Source organism: Capricornis sumatraensis, chromosome 12 (assembly GCF_032405125.1).
Source record: "Capricornis sumatraensis isolate serow.1 chromosome 12, serow.2, whole genome shotgun sequence".
In the NCBI taxonomy this organism is placed as follows: Eukaryota; Metazoa; Chordata; class Mammalia; order Artiodactyla; family Bovidae; genus Capricornis; species Capricornis sumatraensis.
In genome coordinates, this window is record NC_091080.1 from 12,192,255 (window position 1) to 12,217,512 (window position 25,258).

The 25,258-nt window shown below is 40.9% G+C and overlaps 1 protein-coding gene across 4 annotated transcripts in view; it reads left to right on the forward strand.

The window, feature by feature from the left end:
* The first annotated feature begins 13,647 nt into the window (after positions 1-13,647).
* DIAPH3 (diaphanous related formin 3) overlaps positions 13,648-25,258 on the forward strand; it is a 563,626-nt gene continuing 552,015 nt past the window's right edge. For all 4 annotated transcript variants that reach the window (XM_068984294.1, XM_068984295.1, XM_068984296.1 and 1 more), the window contains exon 1: positions 13,648-13,827. In XM_068984294.1, coding sequence (XP_068840395.1) covers positions 13,648-13,827 — 180 coding nt within the window. The remainder of the gene's footprint in view (positions 13,828-25,258) is intronic.

Below are 25,258 nucleotides of genomic sequence, written 5' to 3' on the forward strand. Positions count from 1 at the left end.
TTTCACTTTTTTAAAATCTCATGCCAAAAGTATGAAAGCTGGTTCTTAGGTGGCAAAAAAAGTTCTTTTTTTATGTATAAAGCAGTGATAAATAAATACAATAGATAGTGTATCCAAACTATTAAAAATTTACAAGGGGGCAATTAGGAGAAACATCTACAAAGACTCTTTAAGGGTGTGATAGTATAAAAAACAAAATTGAGAAAAGCTGATTTAGATCGCATGTTATTTAATAATTTTTTTTACTCTATTTTTCCAAATCCTTTTTGGTTTCACATGAAACCTAGTGTTGAAGAATTTCATGTGCTATAAGTAAAAGCAGTCTTAAATATCCCTTGGAAGAGGGCCCAGAATCATTCCATTTCCTTTTCCCTCCCTGTCTGTAGTGGCCTTGGAAGGACTGATATGAAAGATTAGAGCTCTGAGCATCTTAGCTGGAATATCTGAAGAACAATTTAACCTCTTAATTTTGCAGATAAGAAAACTGATACATTCTTGTATCATAGAATCATGAACTCCTCTAGTCATTTTGTTACTTGAAAGCCATGTAAAAAGTGGAACTGAACCAGATTTTCTACCTTGAGGCATACTACAGGATGAGATGTTATACCCAGCAAAGGTCAGGGAAATACTGTTTAGAGAGACATCGAGAGAAATAAGCAAGTAGAGATGTTTGAGAGGATACTCATCACAAGAAAAAGAATTTTTTTGTAACTATATAAGGTGACATGTGTTAAGTAGAATTATTGTGGAATCATTTCAAAATATGTACAAGTTATTCCCTGGAAGCCAGTGGTTAGGACTCTATATTCTCACTGCCAGGGGCCCAGGCTCAATCCTTGTTTGGAGAATTATGATCCCACAAGCCAAGAGGCACAGCCAAGAAAAAAAATTAAAAATACATATATATACACACACACATATGAATATCAATTCAGTTGCTCGGCCATGTCCAGCTCTTTGTGACTCCATGGACTGCAGCATGCCAGGCCTCCCTGCCCATCATCAACTCCCAGAGTTTACTCAAACTCTTGTCCATCGAGTCAATGATGCTATCCAACCAACTCATCTTCTGTCATCCCCTTCTCCTTCTGCCTTCAATCTGTCCCAGCATCAAGGTCTTTTCTAAGGAGTCAGTTATTTGCATCAGGTGGCCAAAGTATTGGAGCTTCAGATTCAGCATCAGTTCTTTCAATGAATATTCAGGATTGATTTCCTTTAGGGTTGACTGATTTGATCTCCTTGCAGTCTAAGGGACTCTCAAGAGCTTTCTCCAACACCACAGTTCAAAGACATGATTTCTTCAGCACTCAGCTTTCTTTATGGTCCAACACTCATATCCATATGTGACTACTGGAAAAACCATAGCTTTGACTATACCGACCTTTGTTGGCAAAGTAACGTCACTGCTTTTCAATATGCTGTCTAGGTTGGTCATTGCTTTCCTCCAAGGAGTAAGCGTCTTTTAATTTCATGGCTGCAGTTACCATCTGCAGTGATTTTAGAGCCCCCCAAAATAAAATCAGCCACTGTTTCCATTGTTTCCCCATCTATTTGCCATGAAGTGATGGGACCAGATGCCATGGTCTTCATTATTTGAATGTTGAGTTTTGATCAGCTTTTTCACTCTCCTCTTTCACCTACATCAAGAGGCTCTTCAGTTCCTCTTCATTTTCTGCCATAAGGTTGGTGTCATCCCCATATATGAAGTTACTGATATTTCTCCCGGCAATCTTGATTCCAGCTTGTGCTTCATCCAGTCTGGCACTTCACATAATGTACTCTGCATAGAAGTTAAATAAGCATGGTGACAATATACAGCCCTGACCTACTACTTTCCTAATCTGGAACCATGTTTTGTTCTAACTGTTGCTTCTTGACCTGCATACAGATTGCTCAGGAGGCAGGTAAGGTGGTCTGGTTTCCCATCTCTTTCAGATTTCCACAGTTTCTTGTGATCCACACAGTCAAAGACTTTGACGTAGTCAATGAAGCAGAAGTAGCTGTTTTTCTGGAACTCTCTTGCGTTTTCTATGTCCACTGGATGTCGTCAATTTGATCTCTGGTTCCTCTGCCTTTTCTAAAACCAGCTTGAACATCTGGAAGTTCTCAGTTTGCATACTGTGGAAGCCTAGCTTGGAAAATTCTGAGCATTACCTTTGTAGCATGTGAGATGAGTGTAATTGTGCCATAGTTTAAAAATTTTTTGGCATTGCCTTTCTTTGAGATGGGAATAAAAGCTGACCTTTTCCAGTCCTGTGGCCACTGCTGAGTTTTCCTAATTTGCTAGCATATTGAGTGCAGCACTTTCACAGCATCATCTTTTAGGATTTGAAATAGTTCAAGTGGAATTCCATCACCTACACTAGCTTTGTTTGTATTGATGCTTTGTAAGTTCAAGTTGACTTCACACTCCAGGATGTCTGGCTCTAGGTGAGTGATCACACCATGGTGGTTATCTGGGTCATTAAGGTATTTTTTGTATAATTCTTCTGTGTATTCTTGCCATCTCTTCTTAATATCTCCTGCTTCTGTTAGGTCCATACCAATTCTATCCTGTTTTGTGCCCATCTTTGCATGAAATGTTCCCTTGATATCTATCTCTAATTTTCTTGAAGAGATCTCTAGTCTTTCCCATTCTATTGTTTTTCTCTATTTCTTGGCATCCATCACTTAGGAAGGCATTCTTATCTCTCCTTGCTATTCTTTGGAGCTCTGCATCCAGATGGATGTATCTTTTCTTTCTCCTTTGCCTTTTGCTTCTCTTCTTTTCTCAGCTATTTGTAAGGCCTCTCCAGACAACCACTTTGCCTTTTTCCATTTCTTTTTCTTGGGGATAGATTTGACCATCACCTCCTGTACAATGTTATGAACCTCTGTCCATAGTTCTTCAAGCACACTGTCTATCAGATCTAATCCCTTGAATCTATTTGTCACTTCCAGTGTATAATCATAAGAGATTTGATTTAGGTCATGCCTGAATGGCCTAGTGGTTTTTCCTACTTTCTTCAGTTTAAGTCTGAATTTTGCAATTAGGGGTTCATGGTCTGAGCCACAGTCAGCCCTAGTTCTTGTTTTTGCTGACTGTATATAGCTTCTCCATCTTCGACTGCAAAGAATATAATCAATCTGATTTCAGTATTGACCATCTGGTCATGTCCATGAGGGTCTTCTCTCGTGTTGTTGGAAGAGGTTGTTTGCTATGACCAGTATGTTCTCTTGGAAAAACTCTGTTAGCCTTGGCCTGCTTCATTTTGTACTCCTAGGCCAAACTTGCCTGTTACTCCAGGTATCTCTTGACTTCCTAGGGAATTCCAGTTCCCTATGATGAAAAGGACATCTTTTTTGGTGTTAGTTCGAGAAGGTTTTGTAGGTCATCATAGAACCATTCGACTTTGGCTTCTTCAGCATTACTGGTTGGGGCATAGACTGGGATTGTTGTGATATTGAGTGGTTTGCCTTGGAAATGAACAGAGATCATTCTGTCAGTTTTGAGATTGAACCCAAGAACTGCGTTTCAGACTCTTCTGTTGGCTATGATGGCTACTCCATTTCTTCTAAGGGATTCTTGCCCACAGAAGTAGATATAAAGGTCATCTGAACTAAATTCACCCATTCTGGTCTCTGTTATTTCACTGATTCCTAAAATATTGACATTCACTCTTGCCATCTCCTGTTTGTCCACTTCCAATTTGCCTTGATTCATGGACCTAACATTCTAGGTTCCTGTGCAATATTGTTCTTTACAGCATCGGACTTTACCTCTCTCAAAGGTCACATCAACAACTGGGCATTGTTTTTGCTTTGACTCCATCTCTTCATTCTTTCTGGAGTTATTTCTCCGCTTATCTCTAATAGCATACTGGGCATCTACCAACCTGAGGAGTTCATCTTTCAGTGTCCTATCTTTTTGTCTTTTCATACTGTTCATGGTTGGCCCTACATGGCATGGCTTAGTTTTATTGAGTTAGACAAAGCTGTGATCCAAGTGATCAGTTTGGTTAGTTTTCTGTAATTTTGATTTCCATTCTGTCTGCCCTCTGGTAGATAAGGTCATATATACCTATATGTGTACAAATATAAAATCATTTTGTTGTATACCTAAAAGTAATACAATGTTACATGTCAACTAAAAAAAAAGAATGATACTTTATCAATGGCAGCAAATGGAGAGGTGATCAAGGACTGAGATCTGACATAAAATTATCTGATCACATGTGGCTGTAGGTTCAGAGTAATGTGCAGCCAGAGACTGATTTCATTGGAAATTGTAAATATTTCAGACATGCAGGCAAAAAACCTAAGGATGCTAACTTTGCTAAGCATCGCAACTAATTATACAATATGTTTTCATGACAAGATGGAGACATCAATAGGTTAGTCACAGCAAATTAACAAAATCATTTTCAGTCTATTGTATTAGGATGAGCTCAGCTAAAGAATTAGAGCCAATGCAAATAATACCTACAAAAGAATGCCTTTAGAAGAGACCCCAGTAAAGAAAGACTTTATTAGATTTACATTAATTTTATAGAATGCCCAGGATACAATTCATCTAAGATTTAAAAAAAGAGAAACATATATGGTGATGAGAAAGAGACATTAATGAAAGTAAAAGAATATATGAAAATCTCTGTAGGGTACCATGGAATTCTAGCTAATTTTACATGTATTTTTAGCTTTGAGTGATATAGTTGCTATTTGTTATTATTAGACTAATTATTATTCAAGCAACTCAACAAATTATATCTATGTGTTAGTAATTGTATTTTAATATGAAGGTAAACTGCAATCTTATCATAGTCTTAATGATTTCTTAATTTCTTTATGCTATTTATTTCAAATATTGAGAGTGTGATCTGGTAGTAACATTTAACACTTTCAACTGAACCTTGAAAGTGTTAGTCCCTCAGTCGTGTCCAGCTCTTTGCGAACTTGTGGACTGTGGCCCGCCAGGCTCCTCTGTTCATGGAATTCTCCAGACAAGAATACTGGAGTGGGTTGCCATTCCTTTCTCCAAGGCATCTTCCCAACCCATGGATTGAACACGGGTGTCCTGCATTGAAGGCAGAGTCTTTACTGTCTGAGCCACCAGGGAAACTCCAACTGAAACTCAGCTAAGTGTTAATATTAGTTAATGTAAGTTAGTTAATATTTAAGGAATGCTCCTGTTTCCTTTTAAACAGCTCTATCATCTACAAACTTGGGCAGATTATTTTTCTAATAACAACATCACAGGAAACTATTAAGCATGACATTAAACTATGCTAATTACATTCCCTATGAAAAATTTCTATTTGAACTTACAGCATAAGACCCTGGAGAAAACTTAGCAGAGCACAAATTACTTAAATATGTTTTAAGAAGAATAGCATACCTTATAATAATTTTGCTTTCCATACCTTAAATCAACTGTTCTTCACAATGATTCATTATGGCAGCACGATCTTCTTGACCTTGTTAAACAGATTATTTTTTTTAATGTTAAAGCCTCTGTGATTGTATAATACAGCAAGGGGAAGAGCTTGCTTCTATCACGAACATTTGTTCAAAGTTAATATTTTCTTCTTACTAGAATATTTCTCTCATTGAGGAAGAAGAAATAACCTGATAAAACTAATTGTGATACACCAAGGGGGAAAAGAATTTATCAGGAGTCAGAAAATAGTTTTCTATAAAGGGCCAGATAGCAAACATTTTAGGTTTTTCAGGCCGGTGTATCTGTCCCAAGTATGCTACAGTTACAGAGCAAAAGCAGCTATAGATAATACATAAAAGAATAGGCAAAGCTCTATTGCAATTACATTTTCTTTACAAAAAATAAGCAGCATATAAAAATTACAGTGAGGTGCCTCTTGACACACACTAGCATGGCTAAATTTAAAAAGTCAGGGAAAAAAATTCTTTTTGGCAAGGATGTGCAGAAATTGGAACCATCTCTGCTAATGGGAATGGATGATGGTGCAGCCACTTTGGAAAGGTCTGACATTTCCTTTAAACAGTTAGCATATGAGCCAGCAATACCCCTCCTGTGCATGTATCCAAGAGAAAGAGACACTTAAAGCCACACAAAAACTTGTACATGAATATTTATAGCAGCATTATTCATAATAGTGAAAAGAAAGAAAAAATCCAAATGACCATTAATTGATGAGTGGATAAACAAAATATGTTATGTGCTATATCCATACAATGAAATATTGTGTTGGCCAAAACCTTCCCTTGGTTTTTTAAGTAAAAAGACATTTTACACTTTCACCAAAAATTTTATTGAACAATATACTCATCGTTCTGTTCCACTATCTTCTGCCATTTTTCAGGCAATTTCATAATTCCATCTTCCCAAAACTTTTTTTCCCCCCAATTTTTTCTTTTTGAGGAGAGAATTCTTCCAGGTGCCTTTTATAGTCTTCCAGGGAATTGAAATTTTTTCCATTAAAATAATTTTGTGAAGACCAAAATAAATGGAAATCTGAAGTTCCATTGTCTGGTGAATATGGCAGATGAGCCAGAAATTCCCAGGAAAGCTGTCACAGTTTTTGGCTGGTCATCAAAGAAACATGTGGGCTTGTTTTACCCTGATGGAAGATTATGAGTTTTCAGTCAATGAGATAGTTTTCGTCGAGTGATACTTTCAGCTGGTCTAACTGGGAGCAATACTTGTTAGAATTAATCGTCTGGTTTTCTCAAAGGAGCTCATAAGAGAGGACTCCCTTCCAATCCCACCATATATACAACAATCACCTTCTTTGGATGAAGACCAGCCTTTGGTATGGTTGGTGCTGGTTCATTTCACTTTTCACTGCTTGTCACTATGTGTTATAAAAATGGAATATTTTCATTATGTTTCAATAGAGAATCACGAGGAATTGTGATCAAGAATGTGTTTTTTGCTTAACTTATGTGGAACCCAAATATCAAAGTGATTATTAATAACATAATCAAGCTGGTGTAAATGATTTTCAACACTTGATTTGGATATCTTGAGTATGTTGGTTATCTCCTGTGTGGTATAGCATTAATTGTTCTCAATTAATGTCTCAATTTGATTGTTATCAATTTCAATTGGTCTACCCAACTGTGGAGCATCATCCAGTGAGAAATCTCCAGCATGAAACTTTGCAAACCACTTTTGACATGTTGGATCAGTAATAGCACTTCCTCGATACATTGCACAATTTTTTTGTGTGTGTTTTGGCTATGTTTCTACCTTTCTTGAAATAATAAAGCACAATACGCTGACAATGTTGATTGCTTTCCTCCATTTTCACTGTTATACAAAAATTCACCAATTTTAATGTTTGTTTGATATTTTCAAATGCACAATGAGAAGACAGCTGTCACAACACAATCTAAAAAATTGTTTCTGATGAAGTTAAAGACAACTAAGCGCTGCTACAGCCATTTTAAGGAAAAAACCGAATGAACATTTCGGCCAACCCATTGTTACTCAGTCCTTCAGGGATTCTTGGCAATGTTTGGGGAAAACTAGTAGTAAAAGTCAGGAATGCTACTATGCATCCTACATTGTATAGGATGGTCCCTCCCATAACATCCAGCTCCAGAAGTTAATAGTGCTGAGCTGAGAAACCCTGAATAGACTCATGCATGATAGATCAGTGATAATTCTGTGAATGTGATTTGACTTTTCTAACCTAACATTCTATTGTAAAACAGCAGCGATTTTAACCGAGACAGACAAACGTGGAAAGCGTGGTAGAAGCCATGCCTCATATCCAGTCCTGGAGGCAGTGCTGCTTTATCTTGCCATCAAGGATTTGGAAGGAAAGTGCAAAGTCATTGTTAATGGCCAGACAATTATTTGAATACCCTGTCATTAAGCACAAAATGCTACAGAATTTATGGATAGTGAGGCTTCCTCCACTGGAGTCAGGTGTTAAAGCAATGGTGAAAATGGTAATATTAAATTTCACTAGGTTTGAGTTAGTGACTGTGGTTTAAGTGTTAGCTGCTCACTCATATCTGTGATCCCATGGATCTCGCCAGGGTCCTCTGTCCATGGAATTCTCCAGGCAAGAATACTGGAGTGGTTGCCATTTCTTAATGGTTTGTGTTTTAATACACTGACCACTTGGAAAGAATTCCTGGCAAAGAGTAGAATTTGTAATTTAACTGAAAGAGGAAAATGTAATGATTTTCCTTGTTTGCTCTGTACTAATTTAAGGGAGAGAATGCATGGGAGAGGAGAGAATAGAAAAAAGTGGGAAGGCAGGTGGAGAAGGATATATGTTTGATTACTCAAAAAAAAAATTAACATCATCCTAAAAGGGAATTAATTACTTCACTTTTCCTTACATGAACTTCAGGAAAAATGAAATAATTACTTTAATTATTTTAATTAATAATTACTTTAATTAAAATGAACTTACTTCCTTACATGTTAGCTCAATGCCAACAAATTAAAATTTTTTGAAGAAATTGAGAGTTAAGGGAGCTATCTAAAGTTCCTTTATTTCTGTCAGTTTATATAGTTTGTTAAAGATTTGATATTAAAAAAACACTTATTTTCACACCAAAAAACCCCTTAATATGAAACATTTCCAATAAACAGAAAATTACCAAAAAAATAGACACAAATATTCCCACTTACTGAGATTAAATATGTGTTACCATTCTGCTAGATTTACTGTGGATCTTTCCCTTTTTTTAAAGCTGTAATTCTCATAATATTTTAATTCTGTTCTGAAATTGGTCTACAAATATCTCTACATAACACCAAAGTCAGTGATTCAATAAATAAGAGGAATGTACCGATTGCTTTGCCAGAAAAATAAGCCTTATACATTTATATCTATTTATGATATTTGTGGAATCAATTTCCCAAGGCTCATGAAACTAAAGTGTGTGCACGGCACATACACACACACCACTAAATTAAAATCAAATGGATTTATAGTATCAAACTAAATATTATGTAAAATTTATAGCCAGATACACAAAATATGAATTTGACTCATGACTACACTGTGGATCATGGGTACCATACCTCATAAGTATGAGTTCCAGTTAGAAGAGGGAAATAAGTGCTTGGGTGGATTTTAAGTGAGCACTAGTCACCACTACCACCACAAGAAATTAATTTAATTACAGTATGCAAAGATTTAACATACATGTGGATATTAAATTGACCCTACAATAAAACTTTAATATCTGCAAAAAGACATTTGAATGTATGGTTTATCAAACCACTAGCTGCCACAGATTTTCAATAGATGGTGTGAAGGACAATCAGGTTTTTATACCACCATCAGGGAAATGGTCTTGGTGTGCCTCCTATGTATCAAGGAATAGCAGAGCGCAGAATTCAATATGCTGGACAAGGTTTGTTTATTCCAGGGTCTTTTCCTTTTAATAGATAAAAACATTTACAGAAACTTTAGCAATAACATTTCAGCTTAGTTCCTTCCTTATTCTTCCTTTCTTTGGAACTAGATGATATCATTGTGTTTATTTCCCTCGTGTTTTTGCAGTGTTATCACACATACACATTACATTTATATATATTATGCTATATATAAATATATAGAGACACTTAATTTCTCTATTTCTACTGCATAACAAGCCTCTCTGTATTTTGTTCTCTCCCTGAGTGAAGGATATTTAAATGCTTTACCCTTTTTAGTTCTTACAAATGTTCAGGAAATATATTTGCACAACATCTTTGAGCTTCTCTAGGGAGACATGAGACATGGAATTGCTGGGTCATAAGTACATGCACCTTTACCATTTCCAAGTTGGTGTCTAAACTGGCTTAACCAGTTTTGCACTCTTATCATCTATGCAGAAATCCCTATACATAGGTGAAAACTTGGTGACATGGAACTTTGTCATTTTGCCAGTCTGATGAGGGTAAAATGGTATCTCATAAATTGTCATTAAAAAAATATCAACTGGAAATGATCCATCCCTTCCCTCAGCTTTTCACGACTTGCTGATATAATCATTAAGAGTGAACCCTCATAAGGATTGCATTACTAATTGTTTGGACGTTTAGACTGAACAGAAATGATAAAGCCAAGAAACACATTCCTAGATTCTAGTCTTCTCCAGTCTTCTCTTTTTGCTTCATTCAACTTTGTTCCAGTCCTGGGCATGGAGGCTGGCACAAGGTAGCGCTTCCAAAACTGCTGACTCGGGAGTTTATCATATACTTCTTGTTGGGGCATCAGAATGATGGGCAGTGCATGCTGTTGTGGTGTTTAAGTAATAAACATATATAAAATGTACTTTAAAAATGTGAAGTTTATTAATAGACAAAGATATTTTCATAGGTGCATTATAGTCGCAAAGAATTTCCATGAGAAAAATGCAAAAGTGCTTTATATAAAGCTTGAAAATCAATTATAATAATAGTGCCTGCTTATTTATATTCAGTACCTTCTCTATGCCCAGGACCTGAGGTGGGCCTTGGTGTTTTTGGAAGCTGGCCTGACATTCACAGATAGGCCTTACTGTTCTTCTCATTGACATAACCAATCTTACAGAATAAGGTTGGTAGGAAGTCACTACTAAACTTTCTGAGACTATCAGTGACTGTCCTCCTTTGTCAGTTATGGCTTTAGCCTCATTCTTTAGCCTGCCATCCAACCAGACAAGATTTACTAAGTTATCCAATCTTCAAACAGTCCCCAATCCCTGACAGCACTGAAATTCAGAGTAACCCTTCTCATTCTGCTTCTGAAGAGTCTTCCAAAATCACCTAACCAAAGTCGAAATCCTATCAGGCCTTTCTAGCACCTCTTACTGAGAAACCCCATCCCAAAGTGCATGTTCTCATTCTTTATGAGTAATAAAACTCCACTGGTTCAACTACATGCGTTCCTCCTTCCTGGTAGTCTTTGGTGGGAGGGGCTTTCACAGACATTTCTAAGAACTTTACATATGCTATCTCATTTAAGCTTGACAATTCTGATTGTTAGGTATTGTTATTACCCCCTTCTGCATTTGAAAAAGCAAAAGAAAGAAATTTTAACATCACCTTCAACATCACATAGCTAGTAAACAACAGGAGTAAAATGCGCATATGGGTCCAATGATCACCCATAGGTAGGAACTGCTGCTGCTGCTTTGCTTCAGTCGTGTCCAACTCTGTGCAACCCCATAGATGGCAGCCCACCAGGCTCCCTCGTCCCTGGGATTCTCCAGGCAAGAACACTGGAGTGGGTTGCCATTTCCTTCTCCAGTGCATGAAAGTGAAAAGTGAAAGTGAAGTCATATCATGTGTAGGTAGACCAAAAATAAGATCTAAAGATGGGGGTGGAAATGCAATATTACAAATGCTGCATTTCTATAGAAAGACTTGCCCAACAGAATGATATACACCTTACATAACAAGGTGTGGTTCTAGTTACCGTAGGTTTTGCCTTTCCAGATCATGCCTGGGTAGTTTTTCACCACTGTTTCTGCCATGGAGAGAGGTTAAATGCTTTTTGAGGGCAGATTTGTGCTTGAAATCCATGTCACAGCAGTGGCATTTGTATGGCCGATCCCCACATATTCAAGTGGTCCTGAAGTGTGCTTTTTGCAGTAAATGTCCTCAGGCACACAGTACACTGAAAGAGCCCTATGCCCATGTGCCCTCGAATGTGCCTGTTGAGATTTTTCTTTTGTGTAAATGTTTTCCCACACTGTAAGCACAAGAACAGTTTATGCATCTTAAGGTGGCGCAGATAGTTCTCAACATGAAGAAACCCTCGAGGGCACCGGGGGCACTGGTGCCTCAGGGGAAAAGCATCCTCTAGATTCTGAATCTCATTCACTGGACCATGACTTCATACTTGCAGTTCTCCTGACCTTTCTGTTCTCTTGAACTTTCCCCTAAAGATTAGGTACTTTCTGAGTATAGAGACTGGGACAGAAGCTTCGTACAAATAAATAAGCATAATAACAAATACAAATAAAACAAATAAACAATCCTCCCTCCCCTGCCCAACTGTAGTGTGAAGACTTCACTTGAACAAGGCCCCTTTTCTCAGCCTCTGTGCTAGCCCACATCCCATCCAGCTAGGACATCACAGAGCAACGTGTGCTAATCAGCAGGTTCCCATTGGCTATCTATTTTACACAAGGTAGTGTATATACGTCAGTCCTCATCTCCCAGTTTGTCCCACCCTTCTCTTCCCCACAGTGTCCACGTGTCTGTTCTCTCCCTCTATGTCACGGACACGACTGAGCGACTGAATTGAATTGGAGTGACTGAAGTGAATTGAACTGTACCATTTTTCTAGATTCCTCTTATATGCATTAATAGACAATGTTTGTTTTTCTCTTCCTGACTTACATCACGCTGTTTAAGAGAAGAGAGAAGTCGCTCAGTCATGTCCGACTCTTTGCGACCCCATGGACTGTAGCCCACCAGGCTCCTCAGTCCACGGGATTTTCCAGGCATGAATACTGAAGTGGGTTGCCATTTCCTTCTCCAGGAGATCTTCCCGACCCAGGGATCGAACCCGGGTCTCCCGCATTGTAGGCAGACGCTTTACCGTCCAAGCTACCAGGGAAGCCTGGTACATCACTCTGTTTGACAGACTAAATCCATCCACATTCCTGCGAATAACCCAATTTCATTCCTTTTTAAGGCTAATATCCCATTGTACATATGTACTACATTTTCTTCATTCATTCATCAGTAGATGGACATCTAGGTTGTTCCGATGTTCTGCTCCGCTAGGCCTTGCTCCTGCCTGGAACGTCTTTTTGCTGAAAGTCACGCCACTCTTTTCTGTCCTAAGAAAGTCTCTGCATCCTTCCTTTCTTCTTTCCAAATCCTCTCCTTCAGATTTAATAATTTTTTTTATTCTCAAGAAGTTTTAAATTAACTGCTATAACATTTATGTTATTTCATCTGTGTAAGGATTTGTGAAGCACATTATTAGACTGTGAGCTCCTCCAGGAAGCGCTGTTTGGTTTTTGGTGGCTGCCTCTGCCACCCTCGAGCGGGCTCCCAGCTCTCAGCAGGTGCTCAGTCTGTGGAGAAAGCGTCCTCCGGGGCGTCCTGGGCGCTGCGGTCCTCTCCTGCTTAGCGGCACTTCAAGTACAGATCCCAGAGGAACTACTTTTCCCAGTGGTCGTCACACCGGGGCCTCCCAAGACGTGCGGAAACGCGGAGCAGATGATTTCGCATCCAAGTTCTGCTTAAGTGGCTGAGCTGGGCGGGTCCCGCCTGCCTCCCAGGTCAGCCGGAACCCATTCTCCAAATTCCGAACACACCCAGACTAGTCACTTCCCGGTATGCTTCCCACATTTCCAAAGCCGGCCGCACCCAGTGCCCTTCAACTCGGGCCGCCTGGGCCCCCAGTGGCTCAAGCGGCGCAGAGAACCGCGGACTCGCCAATCACGCTTCTTCTTGCCCGGATGGGGCGGTGCCCAGGGCGCGTCACTCCGAGTGCAGCTCCGGATTGGCTGGGCCCGGGGTCGACGGCGGCCCCGGATTGGCTGGGCCCTGGTGCTCGTCGGCGGCGGGACTTTTCGGATGTGTAGCCGGCGGCCGGGAGGTAGCGGTTGAACTGATCCGGGCAGGCGCTGTCGGCGGGACTGGGGACGCGCGCGCCGCGGACTCCGGGCTCCCGCCCGTCGCTTGCAGAGCTGCGGCCTTCTCCTCCCTCACCTTCCCGGAGCCGCGGAAGCATGGACCGGCCCCGGCCGCGGCTGCGTGCCCTGGCGCAGCGCTCGGCCGTCGGGGCCGCCTACCCCGCCTCCTCCCCGGGCCACAGCCGCCGGGACAGCGAGGCGCCGCGCAGGAAGGGCCTGCAGCGCCCTCCGCCGACCCGCGGCCCCGCGGCGCCTGCGGAGAAGCGCCCCAAGTTTGTAAGTTGGGCCTTGGTCCGGGCGGGCTGCGACCCGGTCATGGGTCCCTCGGTTTTCCTCAGCTCCGGCCTGGCCGACAGCGTGGGCGGGTTCCCTGGGCGGAGCGGTGAGCTACGCTTTGTTCTAGATCGTCAGAGTTGCCGTCTCCTCACGGGTTATGACGGCAGGCCCAGTTCTATTTGGATCCTTTGACAAACACATGATCACTGCCCCAACTTCCTAAGGCTGTCGTGAGAAGCAGCTTCAAACGTATAAGTCGTGATGTCTCTCGTGCACTTCGCATTTTTAAGTTAAACGTTTCCTTTTTCCCATAGCATCTGAGAGTATGAGATATATCGAAGTGATCTTTAGGTGATAGGATTGCTTTTTCTGCTTCATATTTTAATTCCCAAGAAGAAGTTTTTAAAAGTAGATTCAGTTCAGTTCAGTCGCTCAGTCGTGTCCGACTCTTTGCGACCCCATGAACCGCAGCACGCCAGGCCTCCCTGTCCATCACCTACTCCTGGAGTTCACTCAGACTCACGTCCATCGAGTTGGTGATGTCATCCAGCCATCTCATCCTCTGTCTTCCCCTTTTCCTCCTGCCCCCAGTCCCTCCCAGCATCAGAGTCTTTTCCAATGAGTCAACTCTTTGTAACTTTACAAATTGAAACGGCTTGTTTTAAAACTTGGCGGGTCATGAAGTCACCGCTAAAGAATGTTTTGTTTAGTTTGGAAAGAAGTCTGAGTATTTGAAACCTGCTATTCCAGTTGCTTCTCTTATTCACGTTAGCGCCTTGTAAATCTTTGTATTGGCACTAACTAGTGAAAGAACAGACACAGAAGATTGTTTTGTTCTCTTGTGTGTAAGTAAATCACAAGCAAATTACATAGAGGGTTGATACATTTGGAGTGAGACAGAACTGAAAATTTAATACCCCTCCATTTTACTTAGGAATACGGAAAAACATTTTAGTCATAGGTGAAATTTTAGAGTACAGTTTGTTCCTTCTGTAAACAAATGAAAGTTGTTAGAAATATGAGTCAAGATACACAAATTAAGGGATGAAGGCTTGTGGAAGAGGAGTGAGTAGCTACATAGAACAGTCAAAAATGATACATGAATAAAAGAGCAGAGCCTGAGATGTATCAGAATACTGAAAATGAAGGACAACATGGATTAATGATGCAAAATTAAGTATCAAGATGACCATTAGTTCAGTTCAGTTCAGTTGCTCAGTTGTGTCCGACTCTTTGCGACCCCATGAATTGCAGTAAGCCAGGCCTCCTTGTCCATCACCAACTCCTGGAGTTCACTCAAGACTCACGTCCATCGAGTTGGTGATGTCATCCAGCCATCTCATCCTCTGTCGCCCCCTTTTCCTCCTGCCCCCAGTCCCTCCCAGCATCAGAGTCTTTTCCAATGAGTCAGCTCTTCGCATGAGGTGGCCAAAGTATAGCCATAGGAATGTGAAATTTTACAAAGGGGATCAACTATGTTGTTGATTGTTATCTTGACAGGGCTGAGGAATAAATAAGATAGAGTTAGATTGGCAGTAAAAGATTCTACCCCATATGGGAAGAATCCACTGGGCAATGACTTTTCTTCTTTTCACTCTCTGAGTTAATGTCATCATTCCAGTTTGTCTCTGACTCCTGTGCTCCAGAATATATAAGGTGTAATTTTCTGTGACTCCTTCCAGCAAGGATATCATGAAAATAGAACCTAAAATAATATTTATTAATAGATTTAGTTTCCTTGAAGGATATATCAGATGATGTGAGTTCTAGGTTCTGTGCTGTTTCTCGCTTCTTAGATATGTTGTAAAGATGAAAAATGTCTAAAAGACACACACTTTTAAGCCCTCAGTCTAATAAATACATTTAAAATACTATGTGTGTTTTTAGATTGGTAGAAGTCTGATTTAAATCATGACTTTAATTTAGAAGTAATTTGGATTCTTTGTAGTCTCATAAGTTAATTTAGATTCTTGCTTACATGATAATTTCTTGGTATTTTCCATTTCACTAATTCTGTCATCAGCTGTGTCTAATCTATTTAACTTATTCTGAATATTTGAGTTATCAATTATCTTTTATTTCTATAAGGTCCATTTGCTTTTTCAAATCTGCCTCGTTACTGTATTCTTTATATTGCTGTTTCTTATTCCTTTGTTCCTTTAGACACTGCTTACTTTACACTTTTTCGTCTATATTTGGCATTTATGGTATGTGCACCTTTGGACTGTGTACACTGACTTGCACCCGTGGTAGAGTGGTCTCTCCCTCTGTGCTTGTTAAATTTTGTATTGAAAATTTCAATGCTTAATCTTAACCTGTCTTCTAGGAGGCCTGACTTTGGAGAGTTTTCTTTGGGCATGATCTGAGTCTATTTCTACCAGGAGCCTGAAAGTGCTATCTCTCATTGGACTCTTAGAGGGCCTGGAGTTCCAGGGTCAACTCTAACTCTCTAGCCTAGGCTCAGTATCCCAGTATCAAGGTTACCTTCTGAGCAGGCGTTCCCAGCCCCGCCTGCTTCTCCTGTTCTCAGTCCCACTTCAGTGACACTTGCTAATCAGTTGGAGGGTGATTTTTGGATACCACCCCTTCCTCATGAGATCTCAGCAGTGCCCTAAATAGTGATTGTTCTGTCGTTCAGTCTGCTGTACTGCTGGACCTCAAGTCCATTTTTGGCTTTCTCTTGATTTGGAATGAAATGATGCTAGCTAGTCTGAATCTCTCCAGGTCACATAGTCATTAGGTCTCCTGGTTGCTTTTGACTGTAACAAGTCATGCAGGTTGGTGATAATGTGCGTGACTGGTGTTTGCAAGCCACAGAGCTGCAAGCTTGTGTGGAACTGCGGGTAAACTGGCCACTGGCTCCTTAGTGTAAGAAGGTGGGAGCTCTGTTCCCCACTGAATTTCTGTTGTACTTTAGATAAAGCAGACGAATCCTTGTTTTTTGCTACTTGTATAGTTGTGGGCCTCTAGTTAGTTTTGAATTGTGTATAAACGTCTGTAGCATAGACTTTCTCCCCATAGATATGTGTAAATAGTAGAGATTTGTCTGTTGTAAATGTAGGATAGTTTGGCTGAACAATAAATCAGCTTCCTTTGGGCTGCTTGTGAACTCACCCACTTGGTTTCAGCAGGGGATGTGGCAAGCAGCTTGTATGTGTGTGTGTGTGTGTGAAGGTCCTGGGGATAGTTACCGGGGACAGGGTGCCACCAGTGGAGGCTGGAAGGACAAGGCAGGAGCCTGGGTGAAGACTTCATGAAGGTGAAGAGAATCCAGTAGGATCATTAAACTGGTTCTTGCCCTACCTCACACTATTCGTACCTGAACCCAAGTTCTATTACCCTTCTAGAACAAGACAAAATGGTTTCCTACCCTTATGGTAGAAAGTAAAGAGGAACTAAAAAGCCTCTTGATGAAAGTGAAAGAGGAGAGTTGGCTTAAAGCTCAACATTCAGAAAACGAAGATCATGGCATCCAGTCCCATTACCTCATGGGAAATAGATGGGGAAACGGTGGAAACAGTGTCAGACTTTATTTTTTGGGGCTCCAGAATCACTGCAGATGGTGACTGCAGCCATGAAATTAAAAGACGCTTACTCCTTGGAAGAAAAGTTATGACCAACCTAGATAGCATATTCAAAAGCAGAGACATTACTTTGCCAACTAAGGTCCGTTTAGTCAAGGCTATGGTTTTTCCAGTAGTCATGTATGGATGTGAGAGTTGGACTGTGAAGAAAACTGAGCGCCGAAGAATTGATGCTTTTGAACTGTGGTGTTGGAGAAGACTCTTGAGAGTCCCTTGGACTGCAAGGAGATCCAACCAGTCCATTCTGAAGGAGATCAACCCTGGGATTTCTTTGGACTGAATGATGCTAAAGCTGAAACTCCAGTACTTTGGCTACCTCATGCGAAGAGTTGACTCATTGGAAAAGAGTCTGATGCTGGGAGGGATTGGAGGCAGGAGGAGAAGGGGATGACAGAGGATGAGATGGCTGGATGGCATCACGGACCTGATGGACGTGAGTCTGAGTGAACTCTGGGAGTTGGTGATGGACAGGGAGGCCTGGTGTGCTGCGATTCCTGGGGTCGCAAAGAGCTGGATACGAGGGAGCGACTGAACTGAATTGAACTCATTGTGAAAATTCTTCAGTGACACTAGGCGTTTAATTCTTACCTCCCACTACTAGAAATGCACAGTAAAGACGGGGACGCCCCCAGATCCAGATGGTTTCAGGCAGTCTCCATCTCTAGTATGTGGGTCCGTCCTTTGAAAGGGAGCCTGTAAATTCTGTGATCCAAGCTGGCAAAGTAGCTCAGTTTTTTCAGTTAGGATATCCTTTAAGAGTTCTCACAGACTTCAGTGTAAATTTCACATCTCATCTTACGGTTTCCATTTATAGATTGTTATTATATTATCTAGTTCTGTCATTACAGTATCCTCAGTTTTGATACGAGAGCTTTTTCACCAGATCCATTAACATCTGTATGTCTACTGTGGTTGATCATTGTTAGTAATAACAGTTAACTTTAATGAGCCAAGCACTGTTTTAGGTGTGTCATAGATTTCAGCTCCTGTAATCTGTTTAACAACCCAATGAGGTAGGTACTATGAATTAGCCTTGTTTGCTAGAAGGGGAAACTGAGGTACAGAGGTTAGACTGCCTCTGGTTGCATTGTTGCCTGGGGGTGAGCCTGGCTCCAGAGGTCACATCCTGAGTCCCTGTCCTGTGTTACTCTTCCATGCTAGTGGGAGTTTTACTCATTACTGCTGCGTTTTTCAGAGAAGGCAGTGGCACCCCACTCCAGTACTCTTGCCTGGCAAATCCCATGGATGGAGGAGCCTGGTGGGCTGCAGTCCATGGGGTTGCTAGGAGTCGGACACGACTGAGCGACTTCACTTTCACTTTTCACTTTCATGCATTGGAGAAGGAAATGGCAACCCACTCCAGTGTTCTTGCCTGGAGAATCCCAGGGATGGAGGAGCCTGATGGGCTGCCATCTATGGGGTCGGACAGAGTCGGACATGACTGAAGCAACTTAGCAGCAGCAGTAGCAGCTGCGTTTTTCATTCAGGAACCATTAACACTAGTTAGTAATGTCTTTAAGCAATATAGATTTAGTGATTTCCTGATTGTAAGCATTTTGTGAGGTGGGAAGAGGTGTTAGGTTGGAGGACTTTTGCTATTGTACTGGGAACTTGAGAACTGAAATTGGGGTGGGCTTGGTGAGAATCCTGTCTGCTCACCTCATTTCCTTGGGCTTCTTTGGAGGAAGCAGTGGTTGGCTGAATAATGACACCCCCGCCCAAAGATTCAGCTCAATTCTGTCCTTCAGTTGTGTTCAACCCTTTGCGACCCCATCGACTGCAGCACGCCAGGCCTCCCTGTCCATCAGCAACTCCCAGAGCTTACTCAAACTCGTGTTCATCGAGTCAGTGATGCCATCCAACTGTCTCATCCTCTGTCGTCCCCTTCTCTTCCTGCCTTCAGTCTTTCCCAGCATGGTCCTTTCCAGTGAGTCAGCTCTTCACATCAGGTGGCCAAAGTATTCGAGCTTCAGCTTTAGCATCAGTCCTTCCAATGAATATTCAGGACTGATTTCCTTTAGGATGGACTGGTTTGATCTCCTTCTGTCCAAGGGACTCTCAAGGGTCTTTTCCAACACCACAGTTCAAAAGCATCACATCTTAATTTCTGGAGCCTGGTTACCTTATGACAAAAGACATTGCAGGCATAATTAAGTTGACAAAATGGAGATATTATTCTGGGTTATCTGGGTGGACCCTACATGCAAGCACGTTTACTTAGGAGAGGAGGTAGAGGGAGACTTGACTACAGAGAGGAAGAAGTGAGGTGACTGCAAGGGAGATGGCAGTGGCGCACTACAGAATGCTGCAGCGTCAGAGGCTGGGAGAGGCGGGGCTGTTCCCGTAGAGCTTCCGGGGATCAGCCCTCCTGACACCTTGATTTTAGCCCGGTTGAAAACATTTCTGTTGTTTTAAGCCATCAGGTTGTGGTATTAATAATTTGTTACTGCTGCCACAGGAAACTATCAGCAGGTATAGTTATGAGGATGACCACATTGAAAGTTTTGGTTTCACAACTTGTAAGTGTATGTTTTATGAGAACCATCAGATCATTTAAATCTCTTCCTGTGGTATTGTTTAGTTTAGATTTGTGGTCTGAGTGAAAAGAAGATAACCACAGTTTGGTTTCCTAGAAAGACTAGAACCTTCATTCATCTTGCTGTGCTGTATCTTTCTCATAAAGCGACTATGATAATGATACAGGCGATTTCTGTGTGCTTGTTTTGAATTAATTTCTTCATTGAGTCCTCAGAAAAGTGATGGTTTCAGTTGTCCTAGATTTGCACTATCAAGAATTGGAGATTGTGTTCTTAGCTGAAGGCTTTAGGTATCTGAATTTTATTCATATCAAAACTCCACCTAACCCAGCAGGCACAGAAACCTATTTAAAGTAAAATCAGTTTATTCAGCTCAGTCTTCTAAGTAGAGTTGTCTTTTGGTATCCATGGGGGATTGGCTCCAGGACCCTCCTTGGATGCTAAAATCCATGGATGCTCAAGTCCCGTACATAACCTATGCACAGTGTGTTAGTCACTTAGTTGTGTCTGACTCTTTGAGACCCCATGGATTATCCTGTGGCAAATTCAAGTTTTGGTTTTTGGAACTTTCTGAAGCTTTTTTTCCCCAAATATTTTTGATCTGTGGTTGGTTGACTACTTGGATTCAGAACCTGCAGATAACAGAAGTTGAATGTAAATTGCTCTGAATCATCTCAGACTTTCTTTTCTTTCTATCCTTCTAATAGAAAAAAATAAGCTTACTTTCATTTGTCAATATGACTTATTAAAAGAAACAAAATATATCCAGTGGTTTTTGGGGAGTATATTAGCTGCTGAAAACAGATGATAGATGGTACATACACTTCTGGATCATGTGGCTCTTTGTGAGTAAGGAGGGGTGGGAGCAGGGATGATTGTTTTAGATTTAGAGAAAGGCTTAATTGCTTTTTTCAAAGACTCATGTCTTTAATTATGAAGCAGGCAAACTGACATACATTTATTGCACTGTGAAACCTTGCATCTCATCTAGTCTGTCTTGCAGCAATTGCTTCTGAACAGATGTTACCTGAAACACCTTTGTGCAGTTGGTAGAATGCTAAAATTTGTCATGCTTTTATTATTGTTGTCTTAAATTAACTCTGCTTTATAGCATAACTTTATTGCTGTGTCCTAGAATCTTTATATATTTATTGCCTTATAAATTGGATTTAAAATTGGCTTTTTATATGGAATGTAAATTAACATGTGTATAACTTGTTTATGCTTACGGAATAATACAAGGCAAAACTGCTTCGTGTAACAGTAATGCAGTTGTCTTTAACTCAGCACATAGTATACTGTCTCCAAACTCGGAATGAAATGAATGCTACAGAATATGCTTACCATCACACTCTGCTTGTTTATCCCAGAAACTAATTTGACTTTTAGATCTATAAAATATAGATTAAGCATAACCTTTTACTTCATGGGATATTAAGGATCAAAGCATGAGCTTTCTTTGAACAGGATCTACAAAGGTAACTCTCTCTCACCCTGTGGTAGCAGCAGGGTGGCATTGAAACACCTTAGTGCTGAGAGTAATTTTCGCAAATAGCAAATCACATAATGATTATTAACTTAGGGGAGAATTTAAGTTTCAGTGAGTTAAGTTTTGATGCTGGAATATTCAGAGTACTGTCTAATGAAAAATACTTGGAAATGCTTGCCTTAGATTTTGTTCCTCAAATGATCCACTGCCATCCTTTCTCACAAATATTCTGTAGAAGAGACATTATGAATAATATTTCGAGGCAGTGACTTGGATCACTTTGAGGGCTTGGGTTCCAGCTGAGTCACTTATTAGCTGTGTGAACTCAGGTGAGTTGTTTAACCTCACCCTGTGCCCGTTTCCTCATGTGTAAAAGGAAGCTGTTGGGAAGATTAGAAATTAAATGTGATGAGTTGAGAACGGTCCCTGTAACAGCGTTTAGCCTCTATCTAAATATTTACGATTTATAGTTTTGTTGTTGTCATCATTGGTAGTAATAGTAGTAGTGACAGTACAATTTTTGTGTAGGCTTTAGGGCATTGGGAACATTACAGTGCATATTTGAATAACTTTCTTATATTGGGAAATCTTAATTGGGCCATACTTTTTTCTCATGATGAGATGGAAGCATTCTTTTCTCTAGTTTTACCCTGACATGTCAGCTGACATGCACAGTGGTGGAGGCTTCTGATTCTTATGACTAAAAGGTCAGAGCAAGTTTCTGAATCCTTGGGAGGGGAATGTTTTTATTTGTAAAATGAGTTTCATGCAACTATGAAACTTGAGTACCAATGAAACTTACAAAAAGGAACTTGCAAAGAAAACAACCTCAAATTTAGGAAAAAAATTCTTGTGACACTCCATTGTGAATTGAATGATAGTAAAAATAAATGTTACTTATATATGTATATATAAAAAGTTAAGTATAAATCTTTATGCTTTTGGCTCTTTTACAAAACAGATTTACGTATAAAATCCAAAACGAAACTATAAAAAACCAATAAAGTTTAAATTGGTAACACTGATTTAATGTAATTGATGATTTTTGTTGAAATTGCATCCTCATTATTAGATTTAATAGTGGAAAGATATGTGTGTGGTTTGCTGCGTTCCTTTTGTCGCCTTGGCTCTTGGGGCAGAAGTGGGATTCCAGAGCTGAGGAGGCTCAGCACGGACCAGTACATCCAAAGGTCCAGCCCTGCGTGCTGGGTGCAGTCCTGTCCCTGAACACCTCCGTCCTTCTCATGAGGCCTGGACTTGAGGTTCTGAAGTGAACAGCCTCACTGGCTCTTCTGGCTGAAGTAGTGAACTCTTGTAATGTGTTTATGATAAAAAAAGAGCCGTATGTGATTTTTAAAAAGTAAATTATATGAAACTGTTGAAAAAGAGCAGAAAGAACTGGAGCCAAGGCCACCAGTCCCTGTATTCATTTTCTCTTGAAATGTAACTTTCTGTAGTTGTAGGTTTATTGCTCCTTGAATAGTGTCATTTTGGAATTGTACCAGCCTCTTGGAGCTGAATCTTTCCTAAGTGTAGGAGTTGGTGAAGCCTGTACGATATGTGGCCTGTGTTGTTTGGCCTGCTGATACCATATTGGTGGTGCGCATAAACACAGGCGTGTTCACCAAAAGTGCCTGAGGGAATGTGGTGTAGAGAGGGCTTCCCTGGTGGCTCAGCTGGCAAAGAATCCGCCTGCAATGCGGGAGACTTGGGTTCAGCCCTGGGCTGGGAAGATCCCCTGGAGAAGGGAACGGCTACCCATTCCAGTATTCTGGCCTGGAGAATCCCGTGGACTGTAGCAGCTTTTACTTTCCGATCATCCAGGATGTGCTTGGTGGTGATGGTTTAGTCACTAAGTTGTGTCCGACTCTTGTGACCCCGTGGACTGTAGCCCGCCAGACTCCTCTGTCCCTGGGATCTCCCAGATGAGAATATTGGAGTGGGTTGCCATTTCCTTCTCCACCAGAATGTGCTTGCTTTATTTCTAATGTTTAATATAATCTTGAAAAAATAGAAAGTTTTAAAATTCTGATAGAATTGTAGAGTCTGTAGAAGGGCCCTGCAGACCTCAGTTTGAGGAACTTGGAGATGACTTAAGAAGTTAGGAGAGGTCCCCGAACAAGCAAAGGATTTGTCCCTTTCTTTAGTGTTTCATTTTGTGATGAACTGAAACTGCATGGGAAATAGATGGGGAAACAGTGGAAACAGTGTCAGACTTTATTTTGGGGGGCTCCAGAATCACTGCAGATGGTGACTGCAGCCATGAAATTAAAAGACGCTTACTCCTTGGAAGAAAAGTTATGACCAACCTAGATAGTATATTCAAAAGCAGAGACACTACTTTGCCGGCTGAGGTCCGTCTAGTCAAGGCTATGGTTTTTCCTGTGGTCATGTATGGATGTGAGAGTTGGACTGTGAAGAAGGCTGAGCGGACATGACTGAACGACTGAACTGAACTGAACTGAAAAGTGATTAGTAAGTATTTACCAGTAGCAGACTAGAAGTGATTAGTATTTATCAGTTCAGTTCAGTTCAGTTCAGTCGCTCAGTCGTGTCTGACGCTTTGCGAACCCATGAATCGCAGCACGCCAGGCCTCCCTGTCCGTCACCAACTCCCAGAGTTCACTCAGACTCACGTCCATCGAATCCGTGATGGCATCCAGCCATCTCATCCTCTGTTGTCCCCTTCTCCTCCTGCCCCCAATCCCTCCCAGCATCAGAGTCTTTTCCAATGAGTCAGCTCTTCTCATGAGGTGGCCAAAGTACTGGAGTTTCAGCTTCAGCATCATTCCTTCCAAAGAAATCCCAGGGTTGATCTCCTTCAGAATGGCCTGGTTGGATCTCCTTGCAGTCCAAGGGACTCTTCAAAAGTCTTCTCCAACACCACAGTTCAAAAGCATCAATTCTTCAGCGCTCAGCCTTTTTCACAGTCCAACTCTCACATCCGTACCTGACCACAGGAAAAACCATAGCCTCGACTGGACGGACCTTAGTCGGCAAAGTAATGTCTCTGCTTTTGAATATACTATCTAGGTTGGTCATAACTTTTCTTCCAAGGAGTAAGCGTCTTTTAATTTCATGGCTGCACTCACCATCTGCAGTGATTCTGGAGCCCCCCAAAATAAAGTCTGACACTGTTTCCACTGTTTCCCCATCTATTTCCCATGAAGTGATGGGACCAGATGCCATGATCTTCGTTTTCTGAATGTTGAGCTTTAGGCCAGCTTTTCCGCTCTCCTCTTTCACTTTCATCAAGATTGCAACCCCATGGACTGTAGCCTATCAGGCTCTTCAGTTCATGGAATTTTCCAGGCAAGAGTACTGGAGTGGGTTGCCATTTCCTTCTCCAAGGATTGTATATAATGTGCTTCAAAACAGTCTACCTCTAAATGGTTTTCTGAGGGTCAGCATTTCCCTTGCAGTCTTTAAAAAATACATTTTATCTTACAAAAGTGGTACAGAACACCATATACTGCTCACCAGTAAGCTTCGGAAGTGAAACATCATAAATCCTACTGAAATGTTCATTTCTTCCCCTTCTGTCTGTATCTCCTTATTATCTTTGCTTTTCATTTCTTTGAAATAAGGGCTTATGTGATTTAAACTTTTTTTCCATTTTAATTTTTTTTGGTGAGGGGGTTTCCAATTTATATATATCTCTTTTTCCCTAAAAATAGACCCATGAATGGAATTAGTACCCAATAACTTTCTAATCTCTCCACCATTGAGCATCATAGCCCATCTTAAATACCTGAAAAGGAGGAGGCACTATGATTTAATGAATGAAACATCTCCTCAGGGCATCCTGGGTGCTAAGGGCC